The sequence below is a fragment of the Oncorhynchus nerka genome, linkage group LG2 (genome assembly GCF_034236695.1).
Source record: "Oncorhynchus nerka isolate Pitt River linkage group LG2, Oner_Uvic_2.0, whole genome shotgun sequence".
NCBI classification, from domain to species: domain Eukaryota; kingdom Metazoa; phylum Chordata; class Actinopteri; order Salmoniformes; family Salmonidae; genus Oncorhynchus; species Oncorhynchus nerka.
The window spans coordinates 101,549,509-101,567,523 of record NC_088397.1 but is presented as its reverse complement, the minus strand read 5'-3'; the positions used below and the strand labels follow the sequence as shown (position 1 = coordinate 101,567,523).

Sequence of the window (18,015 nt, the reverse complement as noted above, 5' to 3'; positions counted from 1 at the left end):
TTTCCATCTATGTAACATTGCAAAAATCAGAAACTTTCTGTCCAAAAATGCAGAAAAATGTATCCATGCTTTTGTTACTTCAAGGTTAGACTACTGCAATGCTCTACTTTCCGGCTACCCAGATAAAGCACTAAATAAACTTCAGTTAGTGCTAAATACGGCTGCTAGAATCCTGACTAGAACCAAAGACATGGATCATATTACTCCAGTGCTAGCCTCCCTACACTGGCTTCCTGTTAAGGCAAGGGCTGATTTCAAGGTTTTACTGCTAACCTACAAAGCATTACATGGGCTTGCTCCTACCTATCTTTCCGATTTGGTCCTGCCGTACATACCTACACGTACGCTACGGTCACAGACCTCCTAATTGTCCCTAGAATTTCTAAGCAAACACCTGGAGGCAGGGCTTTCTCCTATAGAGCAACATTTTTATGGAATGGTCTGCCTACCCATGTGAGAGACGCAGACTCAGTCTCAACCTTTAAGTCTTTACTGAAGACTCATCTCTTCAGTGGGTCATATGATTGAGTGTAGTCTGGCGTGGAGTGTGAAGGTGAACCGAAAGGCTCTGGAGCAAAGAACCGCCCTTGCTGTCTCTGCCTGGCCAATTCGCCTCTCTCCACTGAGATTCTCTGCCTCTAACCCTATTACAGGGGCTGAGTCACTGGCTTACTGGTGCTCTTTCATGCCGTCCCTAGGAGGGGTGCATCACTTGTGTGGGTTGAGTCACTGACGTGATCTTCCTGTCTGGGTTGGCGCCCCCCCTTGGGTTGTGCCGTGTCTGAGATCTTTGTGGGCAATACTCGACCTTGTCTCAGGATGGTAAGTTGGTGGTTGAAGATATCCCTCTAGTGGTGTGGGGGCTGTGCTTTGGCAAAGTGGGTGGGGTTATATCCTTCCTGTTTGGCCCTGTACGGGGGTATCATAGGATGTGGCCACAGTGTCTCCTGACCCCTCCTGTCTCAGCCTCCAGTATTTATGCTGCAGTCGTTTGTGTGTCAGGGGCTGGGGTCAGTTTGTTATATCTGGAGTACTTCTCCTGTCTTATCCGGTGTCCTGTGTGAATTTAAGGATTTAAGGATGCTCTCTCTAATTCTCTCTTTCGGGGGACATGAGCCCTAGGACCATGCCTCAGGACTACCTGGCATGATGACTCCTTGCTGTCCCCAGTACATCTGGCCGTGCTGCTGCTCCAGTTTCAACTGTTCTGCCTGTGGTTATGGAACCCTGACCTGTTCACTGGACGTGCTACCTGTCCCAGACCTGCTGTTTTCAACTCTCTAGAGACAGCAGGAGCGGTAGAGATATTCTTAATGATCGGCTATGAAAAGCCAACTGACATTTACTCCTGAGGTGCTGACTAGCTGCACCCTCAACAACTACTGTGATTATTATTATTTGACCATGCTGGTTATTTATGAACATTGGAACATCTTGGCCATGTTCTGTTACCCGGCCCAGCCAGAAGAGGACTGGCCACCCCTCATAGCCTGGTTCCTCTCTAGGTTTCTTCCTAGGTTCTGGCCTTTCTAGGGAGTTTTTCCTAGCCACTGTGCTTCTACACCTGCATTGCTTGCTGTTTGGGGTTTTAGGCTGTGTTTCTGTTCAGCACTTTGAGATATCAGCTGATGTAAGAAGGGCTATATAAATAGATTTGATGATTCGTAAAAATGTGACCTATATATGTGGATGATCTTGTTCCTGTAGTGTTTGTTAACACCCTGGTAGGTTTAGTAATAACCTGAACCAGATTACAGGCACTGGATACAGTGAGAAGCTTCCTCTTGAGCGGACAGCTTGATGAAAACCAGTCAATATTCAGGTCTCAAGAAAGTAGACCTCTCTGTTTACATCACATACACTATCAAACATTTCACACCCATTATTTAGATACTGACTGTTAGTACCTGGTGGCCTGTAGCAAACACACCAAAAGAAAAGGCTTTAGATGTGCCAGGTGAACCTGCTACCACAACACTTCAATAACACTTGACATAAGATATTCTCTAAGCATTACATGGATACGTCTCTTAATACTTACAGCAACACCTCCGATTTACCCCTGCTGGCTAACGGCTAGATAACCAGTGATGACTGAGGTCCCTAAGTAAATACTTTATATATCGTCTTCCTGGCTTTTAACTATGTATCTCCTTATCAAAGTGGTAGACGTGTACCGCTCACACATTCTTGCTGCCTCTTCAGAAAGTTGCAGGAAATATGAGTCATCGCCAAGTTCGCAACCCCCCCACCCTGTCTGTTGGTTGCGCATGTTAATCTGCCCTGTACAAGCTCTATACTGGCTCCCATCGGTGTTGGGCTACACTGGCACCCATTGGTGTTGGGCTACGCTGGCTCCCATCGGTGTTGGGCTACACTGGCTCCCAACGGTGTTGGGCTACACTGGCTCCCATCGGCGTTGGGCTACGCTGGCACCTATCGGTGTTGGGCTATACTGGCTCCCATCGGTTTTGGGCTACACTAGCTCCCATCGGTGTTGGGTTGAGTAAATTAGTTCTAAATACTTACTTTTATGTTCACTAGCTAGACATAAAAGTACCTAAACTGTAAACCAATCAAAACGTGTGTTCTATCCATGGTACTATCTCTGCCAATCACATTATCTGTACATAAGGTAGTAGACAGCTGGTGACAGTTCCAGAGACAAATGGCAATCAGTCTTTTTTCCCTTCTTTTCTTATAGAAACATGATCATCAATGCAAGTTGGAAAATAACTCCCAACATAATAAATAAAACAAAGCAACCTCAGTATTTTATATTTTATTGAACAATGACACAAAAGCAGAAATATACAGACAACATCAACGTAACAGACAGGAGTATTACATGTCAAAAGGTTTGGTTTTTACTTCGAAATGATCTTTTCAGTTCTATCTTAAACAATTTAAACAGGGTTTTGTTCTCCCCCCACTTCATCTTATGACTAAAGAATCTTCTGAGAAAAATTATCAAAAGAAAATGAAACCGGGGTACATAACAGTTTGGTCAAATGAAACAATATCAGAATCTTCCAAATAAACAGTAGGTTATCTTCTAACATGAGCGAAGTCCCAAGAGTCTCTGGGCCACAAAACACACATTTGTCATTTACAGTACCAGTCAAAAGTTTGGACACACCTACTCATTCCAGGGTTTTTCTTTATTTGTTGAATAATAGTGAAGACATCAAAACTTTGAAATAACTTATATGGAATCTTGTAGTGAAAAAAAAAAGTGTTAAACAAATCAAAATATATTTTATATTTGAGATTCTTCAAAGTAGCCACTCTTTGCCTTGATGACAGCTTTGCACACTTTTGGCATTCTCGCAACAGCTTCATGAGGTAGTCACCTGGAATGCATTTCAATTAACAGGTGTGCCTTGTTAAAAGTACATTTGTGGAATTTCTTTCCTTCCTAATGCATTTGAGCCAATCAGTTGTGTTGGGACAAGGTAGAGTATACAGACTATAGCCCTATTTGGTAAAAGACCCCCCCAAAAAGGGCAAGAACAGCTCAAATAAGCAACGAGAAATGACAGTCCATCATTACTTCAAGACATGAAGGTCAGTCAATCCGGAAAATTTCATAGAACTTTGAAAGTTTCTTCAAGTGCAGTCGCACTTGGTCAGAGAACTGGCAGTGTGGTGACAGGACAACAACCTCTCCGTCAATGTGAGCAAGACAAAGGAGATGATCGTGGACTACAGGAAAAGGCGGGCCAAACAACATCGGCCGGGCTGTAGTGGAGCGGGTCGAGAGTTTCAAGTTCCTTGTTGTCCACATCACCAACAAACTATCATGGTCCAAACACACCAAGACAGTCGTGAAGAGGGCACGACAAAACCTTTTCCCCATCAACAGAATGAAAAGATTTGGTATGGGTTGCCAGATCCTCAAAAAGATCTACAGCTGCACCATCGAGAGCATCCTGACCGGTTGCCTCACCGCCTGGTATGGCAACTGCTCGGCATCTGACCATAAGGCGCTACAGAGGGTATGTGTACGTCCCAGTACATAACTGGGGTCAAGCTTCCTACCATCCAGGACCTATATAATAGGTGGTGTCAGAGGAAAGCCCATAAAAATTGTCCGACTCCAGTCACCCAAGTCATAGACTGGATCCTCTGCTATCGCAAAGCAAATGGTACCAGAGCGCCAAGTCTACAGTGGTTGCTCCACTAAAGGTTTTGTGATTATGCTGCGGGATTTAAGAGGTAATTTGTGGTTTAGTATAGTACCCTGTGTCACCACGTCATTGCTCCAGACCACCACAAGGGGGAGATAGAGCACTGATTATGCTTTTGGATCCCAAGGCGCTACTGTGTCTCTAACTGACAATGAATGGGCGACATAAACCTAAATAGAAAGTAATAATTGTGCACAACTTCAGTATTACTTACTAATACTGTTGTTACACTAAGGTTTTTATTCTTTTGGGATTATTTTTCTCTCACTGTAATACTGTAGGCCACTCCCGACAGGCACGTTGTGAGTGGCGCAATGGTCTAAGACACTGCATAGCAGGGCAAGCTGTGTTGCTACAGATGCTGGTTCCATACCCGTGCCGGCTTCAAATGGGAGACCCATGAGATGACTGTAGGTTTTGGGTTTCTCTCACTCCAAAAACATAAATAATTAGTAACAATGTCTTATCCCATGTTCAAGAATTGCCTTTGTGTCCCTCATTTTATGTTATTTGAAAATAAAATAATCTCCAAAATATTGTTATTTTTTTTAAACAAAGCGATTATTATAATTAATTTAGAATGATATAAAAGCCCCTTGGATATTCTCACAGATATATTATCAACCCTGTTATCAGCAGGACAATATACACTGCTCAAAAAAATAAAGGGAACACTTAAACAACACAATGTAACTCCAAGTCAATCACACTTCTGTGAAATCAAACTGTCCACTTAGGAAGCAACACTGATTGACAATACATTTCACGTGCCGTTGTGCAAATGGCATTCATTTGGCATTGGCATTCAGCCGACGTCCACAGGTGGGGGTTGTGCTTACAGCCCAACATGTGCAGGATGTTTGGCATTTGCCAGAGAACACCAAAATTGGCAAATTCGTAACTGGCGCCCTGTGCTCTTCACAGATGAAAGCAGGTTCACACTGAGCACATGTGACAGACGTGACAGTTTGGAGACGCAGTGGAGAACGTTCTGCTGCCTGCAACATCCTCCAGCATGACCGGTTTGGCGGCAGGGTAGCCTAGTGGTTAAGAGCGTTGGACTAGTAACAGGAAGGTTGCAAGTTCAAACCCCCGAGCTGACAAGGTAAAAATCTGTTGTTCTGCCCCTGAACAGGCAGTTAACCCACTGTTCCTAGGCCGTCATTGAAAATAAGAATTTGTTCTTAACTGACTTGCCTAGTTAAATAAAGGTCAAATTAAAAAATTAAAGTTTCTCGGTCCCAGGTTTGATGCACACTGACCTCGCCTTCTGGATGATAGCAGGGTGAACAGGCAGTGGCATTTCTTTGGGGGGCCACACAGCCCTCCATGTGCTCGCCAGAGGTAGCCTGACTGGCATTAGGTACCGAGATGAGATCCTCAGACCCCTTGTGAGACCATATGCTGGTGCGGTTGGCCCTGGGTTCCTCCTAATGCAAGACAATGCTAGACCTCATGTGGCTGGAGTGTGTCAGCAGTTCCTGCAAGAGGAAGGCATTGATGCTATGGACTGGCCCGCCCGTTCCCCAGACCTGAATCCAATTGAGCACATCTGGGACATCATGTCTCGCTCCATCCACCAACGCCACATTGCACCACAGACTGTCCAGGAGTTGGCGGATGCTTTAGTCCAGGTCTGGGAGGAGATCCCTCAGGAGACCATCCGCCACCTCATCAGGAGCATGCCCAGGCATTGTAGGGAGGTCATACAGGCACGTGGAGGCCACACACACTACTGAGCCTCATTTTGACTTGTTTAAAGGACATTTCATCAAAGTTAGCCTGTAGTGTGGTTTTCCAATTTAATTTTGAGTGTGACTCCAAATCCAGACCTCCATGGGTTGATAAATTTGATTTAGTAAGTGATTGATTTAATAAGAATATTTCATTCATTCAGATCTAGGATGTGTTATTTCAGTGTTCCCTTTTTTTTGAGCAGTGTATATTGGTCACATTGTTCATGGCTCCCAAGTGGCACACAATGGGATTGCCTTGCAGTTCTCCAGCTGTATCCACTGAAAGCACGCAAAGTTCAAGGCACGAGGGCAGGGGACACGGGATGGGCCGCAGAGCCGCGCACAGAAGACGGTTCTAGCCCATGGGGAATAGAGGATGAGCGAGTGGACCCCCTCCCCACCACACTGGGTAGCACAGAGCAACACTTTAAGGGGAATTGCACTAATAATGGCGCTGGGAAACGTTCCTGCTGTTCTTAGTGCACGTTCAAACTAAAACAATGCAACTAATAATGGCATCTTTATGCTTTCGTTAATAAAATTATGATAAAAATACTCTTTCACAATGCAGATGTTTATTTCATTATGGATCCATAACGAATTACTATGGGCATAAATATCACTGAATTACAGAAATATTGGAACAGAGTTGTCCAATGAAGGTAAACAAATTGTTGCTTAATGGAAAACACTCTTTCAAACACACACGGTCACGTTGTACAGCGCCATTATGGCTATTAGCAGGTAGCTGGAAAATAGACTAGAAGGAGGGTAGGGGGAGAATTCTATTGTCAAATGTATTCCTAAATTAGGTTGGCTGTATCACAACCGGCCGTGATTGGTTGCAATTTCAGATTAATTCACCAGAAAAGACAGAAAAGACAGAACAAATAAAATAACAAAAAGTATTATTATGTATCACATCCGACCGTGATTGGGAGTCCCATAGGGCGGCGCACAACTGGCCCAATGTTTCTCTCCTTCTAAAAACAGAAATAAATGTTTTGGCCGGATTACAATCGCTAACTTTCGTTTTTTTTTACGGAATAACCTCAAATATCATTATATATTATCAAGTTGATGGCACAGTCATATAGCCCAGCACCTACATAAAGCTGAATGACTGGATCAAAATAAATAAGTACCAACATTCTTTCTGATAGTCTTGAATAAAGAAATGTTTTGGTTATCCTGGTCTGGATACCATGTAGAGTATTATAATTATGGGCTATTAACAGAACAATATACCTCTCTGTATTTTGATGCTTTGTGGATGGGGCCTCCCCAGTGGCGCAGCTGTTTAAGTCACTGCATCGCAATGTAAAATGCTACAGATGCAGGTTTGATACCCATGCCGGCCACCGCCGGGAGACCCATGAGGTGGCTTTTGGTTTTAATTTAGAATCCTCCAATCCTCTATATGTAATTACTGGCGGAGAGTCACGTCATATTTTTCGATATACTGTAGGTCTACCGTAGGCAACATGTGTTAAGTAATGTGCTGTTAAAAGAGGTGTATGTCTTATTTATTTAAAGAGCATATTGAAGTTAGAAGAAATAGGAGTTGAAGCAATAGCCTACAACTATTTTAGCACCGTTTCACTCTGCTCTGAGACAAGCATGTGGACTGGTCTTGATAAATGAATGAGATTTTTCATTTTCACTGAATCTCCGTTTGGGTATTGGTTAGACTACGATTATACAATTAGGGTGTAGAAATGTTATTATCTTATTGTAACATTTATTTAACTAGGCAAGTCAGTTAAGAGAAAATTCTTATTTACAAGGACGGCCTACTCCTTCCTCTCTGTCAGGGAATTGAACCCCGGTCTGCCGGATACCCGCACGACGCGGGGTCTCTTTCGCTAACTAGCCCAGTACTGTTGCCTACTCCTGACTGTCACGTTGTACAGCGCCATATTTTCTGTTTCATCCTAACGGAAACTCAGAGGGTTTTTCATTTTTCTTGGAATAGAAACACCATAATATTAATCAAATGAATTAAGCAACAATTCTTAAAATCAGTCCCATATACTATATTCTTACAAAAAAAGGTTTTCAATAATCTAGTACACCCACTATTGAAGGCTATCAAATGCTTCTCAAAGACACCCTTTGATGGTCAAACTAGCAATAACTAGCATTAATGGTACCAGTGGTTCACACTTAAATAACGTGCCATAGAATTCTGCCGTACCATGCAAGCTGTGGACAAACCACTGTAGGACCAAAAAGCTCTAACAGCTTATACCCCCAAGCCATAAGATTGCTGAACAATTAATCAAATGGCCACCGGACTATTTACATTGTTTATTATCTATGGATAGTCCCTTCACCCCTACCTGCATGTACAAATTATCTCAACAAACCTGTACCCCTGCACACTGACTCGGTACCGGTACCGGTACCACCTGTATATATAGCCTCATTATTGTTATGTTATTCTCACGACTTCCACTGAAGTTGGTACCTCTCCTTGTTCGGCACTCGTCGTCACCGGCTTTCTAACTGCCACCGATCCATGTTTCTGTTTTCCATTTGTTATGTCTTGATTGTACACACCTGGTTCCCATTACGTTATTATTTCCCTATTTAACCCTCTGGTTCCCATTATGTGTTGTGCGTTATTGTTCCTGTTATGTGATAGTCTTGTCTGTTAGGGTTTGTATTTCCCTATGTGGATATTTTGTACTGTTTATTTTTCCTGAGTAGTACTCAGTTGTTTCCTGCGCTTGACTCCGTCCTCACCTATACACCACTGGCGCTGACAGTTATTGTGTTACTTTATATTATTTTTACTTTAGTTTATTAGGTTAATATTTTCTTAACTCTTCTTGAACTGCACTGTTGGTTAAGGACTTGTAAGTAAGCATTTCAAGGTAAGGTCTACACTTGTTGTACTAGGCATATGACACAAATAAAGTTTGATTTGATCTGAAAAACCATCAAGCACTATGATGAAACTGGCTCTCAAGAGGACCGCCACATGAAAGCAAGACCCAGACTTACCTCTGGTGCAGAGGTAGAGTTACCAGCCTCAGAAATGTCAGCCCAAATAAATGCTTCACAGAGTTCAAGTAACAGAAACATCTCAACATCATCTGTTCAGAGGAGACTGCGTGAATCAGGCCTTGATGGTCGAATTGCGGCAAAGAAACCACTACTAAAAGACACCAATAAGAAGAATAGACTTGCTTGGGCAAAGAAACATGAACAATGGACATTACACTGGTGGAAATCTGTCCTTTGGTCTGAGGAGTCCAAATTTGAGATTTTTTTTTTCTCTGTGTCTTTGTGAGACGCAGGGTAGGTGAACGGATGATCTTCGCATTTGTGGTTCCCACCGTGAAGCATGGAGGAGGAGGTGTGATGGTGCTTAGCTGGTGACACTGTCAGTGATTTATTTAGAATTCAAGGCAAACTTAACCAGCAGGGCTACCACAGCACTCTGTTGCGATATGCCATCCCATCTGGTTTGCGCTTAGTGGGGCTATCATTTGTTTTTCAACAGGACAATGACTCTTCGTGAACTGCACTGTTGGTTAAGGGCTTGTAAGTAAGTGTTTCACGGTAAGGTCTACACTTGTTGTATTCGGCGCATGTTACGAATAAAGTTTGATTTGATTTGACACAACACACCTCCAGGCTGTATAAGGGCTGTTTCACCAAGAAGGAGAGTGATGGAGTGCTGCATCAGATGACCTGGCCTCCACAATCATCTGACCCCAACCCAAGTGAGATGTTTTGGGATGAATTAGACTGCAGAGTGAAGGAAAAGCATCCAACAAGTGCACAGCATATGTGGAAACACCTTCAAGACTGCAAAAGCATTCCAGGTGACTACCTTCAAGAAGCTTGTTGAGAGAATGCCAAGAGTGTGCAAAGCTGTCATCTTTGAAGAATCTCAAAATATAAAATATATTTAGATTTGTTTAACACTTTTTTTGGTTACTACATGATTCCATATGTGTTATTTAATAGTTTTGATGTGTTCACTATTATTCTACAATGTAGAAAATAGTAAAAATAAAGAAAAATGCGTGTCCAAACTTTTGACTGGTACTGTGTACTTGGCTGGGGAATTAACCTGCTAGTTTATCAGGCTGGGTATTTTTTTCCTACAACTTTTCACATATAACACACATTACCTGTAGTGGTTGATGATTCTGACTGTGTCATCAAGGCAGTAACCCAGGTCAATATCAGAGGCCTCGATCACATATCCCTTTCATAGGAGTTGAGAGAGACTCAACTTGTGTCACATGACACCTTTATTCTGAGTTCTTGCCTGACAAGCTGTGAAATATTAACTGAGCAGTGAATGACATTCTTTTTGGAGGTGGCCAAACCATTGCAGTCACATTGCTGGACATGTTATGATACCCACCTTTGCTCCTTCTGGTAAGTCCCAGCATCAATGTATGACGATTAGTCTGGCACCCAAATGTGCAATTTGTCTAACAGAAAAAAACAGGTTGTCGATTGACGTCATCCCTTAATTATAATCATACTGTAGCTTGAGAAATAATGTAATATCTTTTGAAAACTAAGTCTATGCTTTACAGATGCAGACTGGCTGGCTCCAGATTGGATTATATTCAGGCCGTTGACACCGTTACATTGCACAACCAAATGTTTTGGTCCTGGGATGGGTTGGGTTTGTTGCTGCTAGTTCAAATCAAATCAAATTGTATTTGTCACATACACATGGTTAGCAGATGTTAATGCGAGTGTAGCGTAATGCTTGTGCTTCTAGTTCCGACAATGCAGTAATAACCAACAAGTAATCTAACTAACAATTCAAAAACTACTGTTTTATACACAGTTTAAGGGGATAAAGAATATGTACATAAGGATATATGAATGAGTGATGGTACAGAGCAGCATAGGCAAGATACAGTAGATGGTATTGAGTGCAGTATATACATATGAGATGAGTATGTAAACAAAGTGGCATATTTAAAGTGGCTAGTGACACATGTATTACATAAGGATGCAGTCGATGATATAGAGTACAGTATATACATATGCATATGAGATGAATAATGTAGGGTAAGTAACATTATATAAGGTAGCATTGTTTAAAGTGGCTAGTGATATATTTACATCATTTCCCATCAATTCCCATTATTAAAGTGGCTGGAGTTGAGTCAGTGTCAGTGTGTTGGCAGCAGCCACTCAATGTTAGTGGTGGCTGTTTAACAGTCTGATGGCCTTGAGATAGAAGCTGTTTTTCAGTCTCTCGGTGCCAGCTTTGATGCACCTGTACTGACCTCGCCTTCTGGATGATAGCGGGGTGAACAGGCAGTGGCTCGGGTGGTTGATGTCCTTGATGATCTTTATGGCCTTCCTGTAACATCGGGTGGTGTAGGTGTCCTGGAGGGCAGGTAGTTTGCCCCCGGTGATGCGTTGTGCAGACCTCACTACCCTCTGGAGAGCCTTACGGTTGTGGGTGGAGCAGTTGCCGTACCAGGCGGTGATACAGCCCGCCAGGATGCTCTCGATTGTGCATCTGTAGAAGTTTGTGAGTGCTTTTGGTGACAAGCCGAATTTCTTCAGCCTCCTGAGGTTGAAGAGGCGCTGCTGCGCCTTCTTCACGATGCTGTCTGTGTGAGTGGACCAATTCAGTTTGTCTGTGATGTGTATGCCGAGGAACTTAAAACTTACTACCCTCTCCACTACTGTCCCATCAATGTGGATAGGGGGGTGTTCCCTCTGCTGTTTCCTGAAGTCCACAATCATCTCCTTAGTTTTGTTGACGTTGAGTGTGAGGTTATTTTCCTGACACCACACTCCGAGGGCCCTCACCTCCTCCCTGTAGGCCGTCTCGTCGTTGTTGGTAATCAAGCCTACCACTGTTGTGTCGTCCGCAAACTTGATGATTGAGTTGGAGGCGTGCGTGGCCACGCAGTCGTGGGTGAACAGGGAGTATAGGAGAGGGCTCAGAACGCACCCTTGTGGGGCCCCAGTGTTGAGGATCAGCGGGGAGGAGATGTTGTTGCCTACCCTCAACACCTGGGGGCGGCCCGTCAGGAAGTCCAGTACCCAGTTGCACAGGGCGGTGTCGAGACCCAGGGTCTCGAGCTTGATGACGAGCTTGGAGGGTACTATGGTGTTGAATGCCGAGCTGTAGTCGATGAACAGCATTCTCACATAGGTATTCCTCTTGTCCAGATGGGTTAGGGCAGTGTGCAGTGTGGTTGAGATTGCATCGTCTGTGGACCTATTTGGGCGGTAAGCAAATTGGAGTGGGTCTAGGGTGTCAGGTAGGGTGGAGGTGATATGGTCCTTGACTAGTCTCTCAAAGCACTTCATGATGACGGAAGTGAGTGCTACGGGACGTTAGTCGTTTAGCTCAGTTACCTTAGCTTTCTTGGGAACAGGAACAATGGTGGCCCTCTTGAAGCATGTGGGAACAGCAGACTGGTATAGCGATTGATTGAATATGTCCGTAAACACACCAGCCAGCTGGTCTGCGCATGCTCTGAGGGGTGCCGTCTGCTGGGGATGCCGTCTGGGCCTGCAGCCTTGCGAGGGTTAACACGTTTAAATGTCTTACTCACCTCGGCTGCAGTGAAGGAGAGACCGCATGTTTTCGTTGCAGGCCTTGTCAGTGGCACTGTATTGTCCTCAAAGCGGGCAAAAAAGTTATTTAGTCTGCCTGGGAGCAAGACATCCTGGTCCGTGACTGGGCTGGATTTCTTCCTGTAGTCCGTGATTGACTGTAGACCCTGCCACATGCCTCTTGTGTCTGAGCCGTTGAATTGAGATTCTACTTTGTCTCTGTACTGACGCTTAGCTTGTTTGATAGCCTTGCGGAGGGAATAGCTGCACTGTTTGTATTCGGTCATGTTACCAGACACCTTGCCCTGATTAAAAGCAGTGGTTCGCGCTTTCAGTTTCACGCGAATGCTGCCATCAATCCACGGTTTCTGGTTAGGGAATGTTTTAATCATTGCTAGTATACTGTTGTAGTCAGACATGAGTTAGTCAGTACCAACATAGCTGTATCCAATATTTATTTGAGCCCTAGACATGGGTTGCAGCTCGGTCGCTAATGTGACTTTTTCATCTAAATTACACTAACCAGTGCTCCTGTACAGTGGCTAACCGGGCTGTCTGCATTGTGTCCCACCCACCAACCCCTCTTTTACGCTACTGCTACTCTCTGTTCATCATATATCCATAGTCACTTTAACCATATCTACATGTACATACTACCTCAATCAGCCTGACTAACCGGTGTCTGTATGTAGCCTCACTACTTTTATAGCCTCGCTACTGTATACAGCCTCTCTACTGTATATAGCCTGTCTTTTTACTGTTGTTTTATTTCTTTACCTACCTATTGTTCACCTAATACCTTTTTTGCACTATTGGTTAGTGCCTGTAAGTAAGCATTTCACTGTAAGGTGCTCTACCAGGCCCACCCATTGCTGCGGAAAATCCATAGATTAGGGCCTAATTTATTTATTTAAATTGACCTGTTGTATTCAGCGCACGTGACAAATAAACGGATTTATAGTGGCAAGGAAATACGATGACATTGCATAGGCAAATAATTAGCAGGAAAAACTTTGTCATATTATTTCGTCAAATTTACTTTAACGCTTTTTGCAACGCTAATATTAGCTAGCTAAAATATGGTGGTCCCGTATGTATTAAAATACTGACTAAAGTTATACTGCACCTATAGTCAATCTGGCGACAGACTTTTTCCTACAAATTCTTTGCTTTCTTTTGAAATGTTAGCATGTTTTTAAGCCAAATCCGTGGTGTGTTGAGGTAGGCTAACGTTAGCCAACTAGTTAGCTAACTCATTTTACGGAACAAAAATATAAAACGCAACATGTAACGTGCTGGTCCCATGTTTCATGAGCTGAAATAAAAGACCTTGTCATTTTTTCCATATGCACAAAAAGCTTATTTACGGTTGGGTTTAAAAAAAAAAAAAAGCCCAAGACCTCCACATCCGGCTTCACCTGAGGGATCGTCTGAGACCAGACAGCTGATGAAACTGAGGAGTATTTCTGTCTATAATAAAGCCTTTTTGTGGGGACAAACATATTCTGATTGGCTGGACCTGGCTCCGCAGTGGATGGGACTGGCTCCAAAGTGGGTGGACCTATGCTCTCCCAGGCCCACCCATTGCTGCGCCCCTGCCCAGTCATGGAAAATCCATAGATTAGGGCCTAATTTATTTATTTAAATTGACTGATTTGCTTATTTGAACTTTAACTCAGTAAAATCGGTGAAAATTGCTGCATGTTGCGTTTCCATTTTTTGTTCAGTATAGATGATAGTGATCCATACATAACCATCCATCTACGCTCTAGCTACCAGCACCACCACTGGGGACCAACCAACTCCAAACACCTGTTCGGCACGGACGTGATCCTTAACGCGACAAAAAAAACTGAGCCCCCCATTCAATGAAGGGAAGCGGCCAGAGGGCTGATTTGCACACTGAGGTAATTAAGAATAATTAATAATAATAATAATAATAATAATTGTTGACATACTTAATTGACTCGTTGTGACGCAGAGGTTCCAAACGCCGTTTTAGATGAGATTGACTTCATGACCAAAATTATCCTATTTACACTTTGTAGTCAAATTTTTGACACTAGAATAAATGTTTGACTCATACATCGATGCCACATAGACCATTTTTAATGTGATTAGTTGTTTTTTTAGGGCAGTCGTTCTTTAAACATGTCAAACACTGTAAAGGAGAGGACTATGTAGAGGAGAGGGCTCCACTGGAATGCACCGGAAGGCAGAACACATCTTCCTGTCAAACACTGTAAAGGAGAGGACTATGTAGAGAAGAGGGCTCCACTGGAATGCACCGGAAGGCAGAACACATCTTCCTGTCAAACACTGTAAAGGAGAGGACTATGTAGAGGAGAGGGCTCCACTGGAATGCACCGGAAGGCAGAACACATCTTCCTGTCAAACACTGTAAAGGAGAGGACTATGTAGAGAAGAGGGCTCCACTGGAATGCACCGGAAGGCAGAACACATCTTCCTGTCAAACACTGTAAAGGAGAGGACTATGTAGAGGAGAGGGCTCCACTGGAATGCACCGGAAGGCAGAACACATCTTCCTGTCAAACACTGTAAAGGAGAGGACTATGTAGAGAAGAGGGCTCCACTGGAATGCACCGGAAGGCAGAACACATCTTCCTGTCAAACACTGTAAAGGAGAGGACTATGTAGAGAAGAGGGCTCCACTGGAATGCACCGGAAGGCAGAACACATCTTCCTATCAAACACTGTAAAGGAGAGGACTATGTAGAGGAGAGGGCTCCACTGGAATGCACCGGAAGGCAGAACACATCTTCCTGTCAAACACTGTAAAGGAGAGGACTATGTAGAGAAGAGGGCTCCACTGGAATGCACACGAAGGCAGAACACATCTTCCTGTCTCCATATGGAACCATTCTGAGGCTCCGACGTCCAATATTACATTCGGCATTTGCTTGATGCTAGATTACCACAGATTGGGATTTGGACCAAATCCAATAAACTCACCGACCTTCATCTGAATTCCACAAAATCCCTGAGTTGGCATGTGGGTCTAAAACTGGAACATGACCGTCAAATGGCAGGGTGCCAACTACTGAAATATGACCTCCAAAACACTACTGCATACCTCAGGTTGTTTGAAGTCCCAAATGACCCTATTCTCTTTATAGTGCACTACAGGGCCCTAGTGGAATAGGGTACCATGGGACGCAGACTAAGACATTCTCATTCAGGTTCTATACGAAATTCCTGATCCACTGTGATCCAGAGAATGTCCCATACCGTTTGATTTGTCTGTATAACAGACTGTTTAACATTCTTACAGTATTGTAGTATTAAGTCTATAGCATTAGGACAATCTATCCTTCATTGATACAGTGATTCTGACACACACACACAGAACCAGTTGAGAATGGGCGATTGAGTGTGTGTGCATGCCTGTCTCTGTGTGTGTGTGTGTGTCTTGCCTGGTAAGAGTCTGCAGCACACTGGCTCTCCTGGTTGACCTCACACCTGTCTCCTCCTTTAGCAGCAGTGATACCTGCCAGACACCTGGCCTCCTTTAGAACATTCTGACAACACTGCTGCTGGGATATACTGGAGGAGAGAGAGAGAAAACATGTTGTATATTGCCAAAAGGAAAAGTAGAATTAGATATTATATTCTGCTTTAAATGGAATGATTAAAGAACTACAGACTTCTATTTCACACTAAACCCAACCGTATACTAGACTTCCATATCACACTAAACCCAACCGTATACTACACTTCCATATCACACTAAACCCAACCGTGTACTACAGACTTCCATATCACACTAAACCCAACCGTATACTAGACTTCCATATCACACTAAACCCAACCGTGTACTACAGACTTCCATATCACACTAAACCCAACCATATACTACACTTCCATATATACGTGTACTATAGACTTCCATATCACACTAAACCCAACCGTATACTACACTTCCATATCACACTAAACCCAACCGTGTACTATAGACTTCCATATCACACTAAACCCAACCATATACTACACTTCCATATCACACTAAACCCAACCGTGAACTATAGACTTCCATATCACACTAAACCCAACCGTGTACTACAGACTTCCATATCATACATTTTACATTTACATTTTAGTCACTTAGCAGATTCTCTCATCAATAGCAACTTACAGTTAGTCTATTCATCTTAAGAGAGCTAGGTGGGACAACCACATATCATAGTAAGTACATTTTTCCTCAATAAAGTAGCTTCCAGCGAAGTCAGAGCTAGTAAGGGGGAGAAAAAGTGAATTGCGAGTGTTAATTCACGAAAGTTGTGAGGGGGGGTGCTGTGGGACTATTTAGAAATACTTTTTGAAGAGGTAGGGTTTCAGATGATTTCGGAAGATGGGCAGGAATTCTGCTGTCCTAGCCTCAGGGAGAAGCTGGTCCAACATTGGGGTGGCAGGACAGAGAAGGGCTTGGACTGGGCTGAGCGGGAATTGCCAAGAGACCAGAGGTGACAGAACGGAGTGCTCGGGTTGGGATGTAGGGTTTGAGCATAGCCTGAAAGTAGGGAGGGGCAGTTCCTCTTGCTGCTTTGATGGCAATTACCATGGTCTTACAGTAGATGTGAGCTTTGACTGGAAACCAGTGGAGTGCGCAGAGGAGCGGGGTGACATGGGAGAACTTGGGAGGCGGGAGAGTTGAACAAAAAGGCGGGCTGAAGACTGAAAAAATGTGTTTAGTGTCAACGGCATAGCAATGGTAGGAGAGACCATGTAAGGATATGACTTGGTGTATAGAGAGAAGAGGAGAGGGCCTAGAACCGAGCCCTGGGGGACACCAGTAGTGAGAGTACAGACACAGATCCTCTCCATATCACCTGGTCTGAGCGGCCTGCCAGGTAGGATTCAATCCAAAAGTGTGGAGAGCCTGAGACGCCTAGCCCTGAGAGGGTGGAAAGGAGGATCTGATGGTTCACATTGTCGAAGGCAGGAGATGGATCTAGAAGGATGAGAACAGAGGAGAGAGTCAGCTTTGGCAGTGCGGTGAGCCTCCGGGACACAGAGAAGAGCAGTCTCAGTTCAGTGATCCGTCTTGAAGCCTGATTGGTTAGGGTCAAGAAGATCGTTCTGAGAGAGACAGCCAAAGAGTTGGTCATAGACAGCACGCTCAAGTAAGGACACAGGTCTGTCGTTTTTACATCAGATGTGTCAAGTTTTCTTGAGGAGGGGAGCGACTGGACGTTTTGAAGTCAGAAAGGACGCAGCCAGTGGTCAAGGATGAGATGAGGGAAGTGAGGAATGGGAAAAGGTCTCCAGAGATGGTTTGGAGAAGGGAGTCGAGTGGAGAGGTTGTTGGGCGGACGGACATCACTTGTCGCTGGATGTCATTTGGAGAAAGAGGTCAAGGCTAGGGTTGTTCTGTGCGAGTGGGACCAGTGGACTCAATAGGCTGAGTGAATGAGGATCTCTGGATGTCGTCAACGTTCTTTTCAAAGTAGTTAAAGTCGTCCACAGAGAGCGAGAAAGGAGGGGGAAGGATGGGAGGATTAAGGAGG

The 18,015-nt window shown here is 43.9% G+C and overlaps 1 protein-coding gene across 1 annotated transcript in view; it reads right to left on the bottom strand.

Annotated features, from left to right (window-relative positions):
- Window positions 1-15,746: 15,746 nt before the first annotated feature.
- LOC115126117 (uncharacterized) overlaps window positions 15,747-18,015 on the bottom strand; it is a 28,410-nt gene continuing 26,141 nt past the window's right edge. The window contains exon 4 of the mRNA XM_065021431.1: window positions 15,747-16,054. Coding sequence (XP_064877503.1) covers window positions 15,817-16,054 — 238 coding nt within the window. The 3' untranslated portion in view covers window positions 15,747-15,816. The remainder of the gene's footprint in view (window positions 16,055-18,015) is intronic.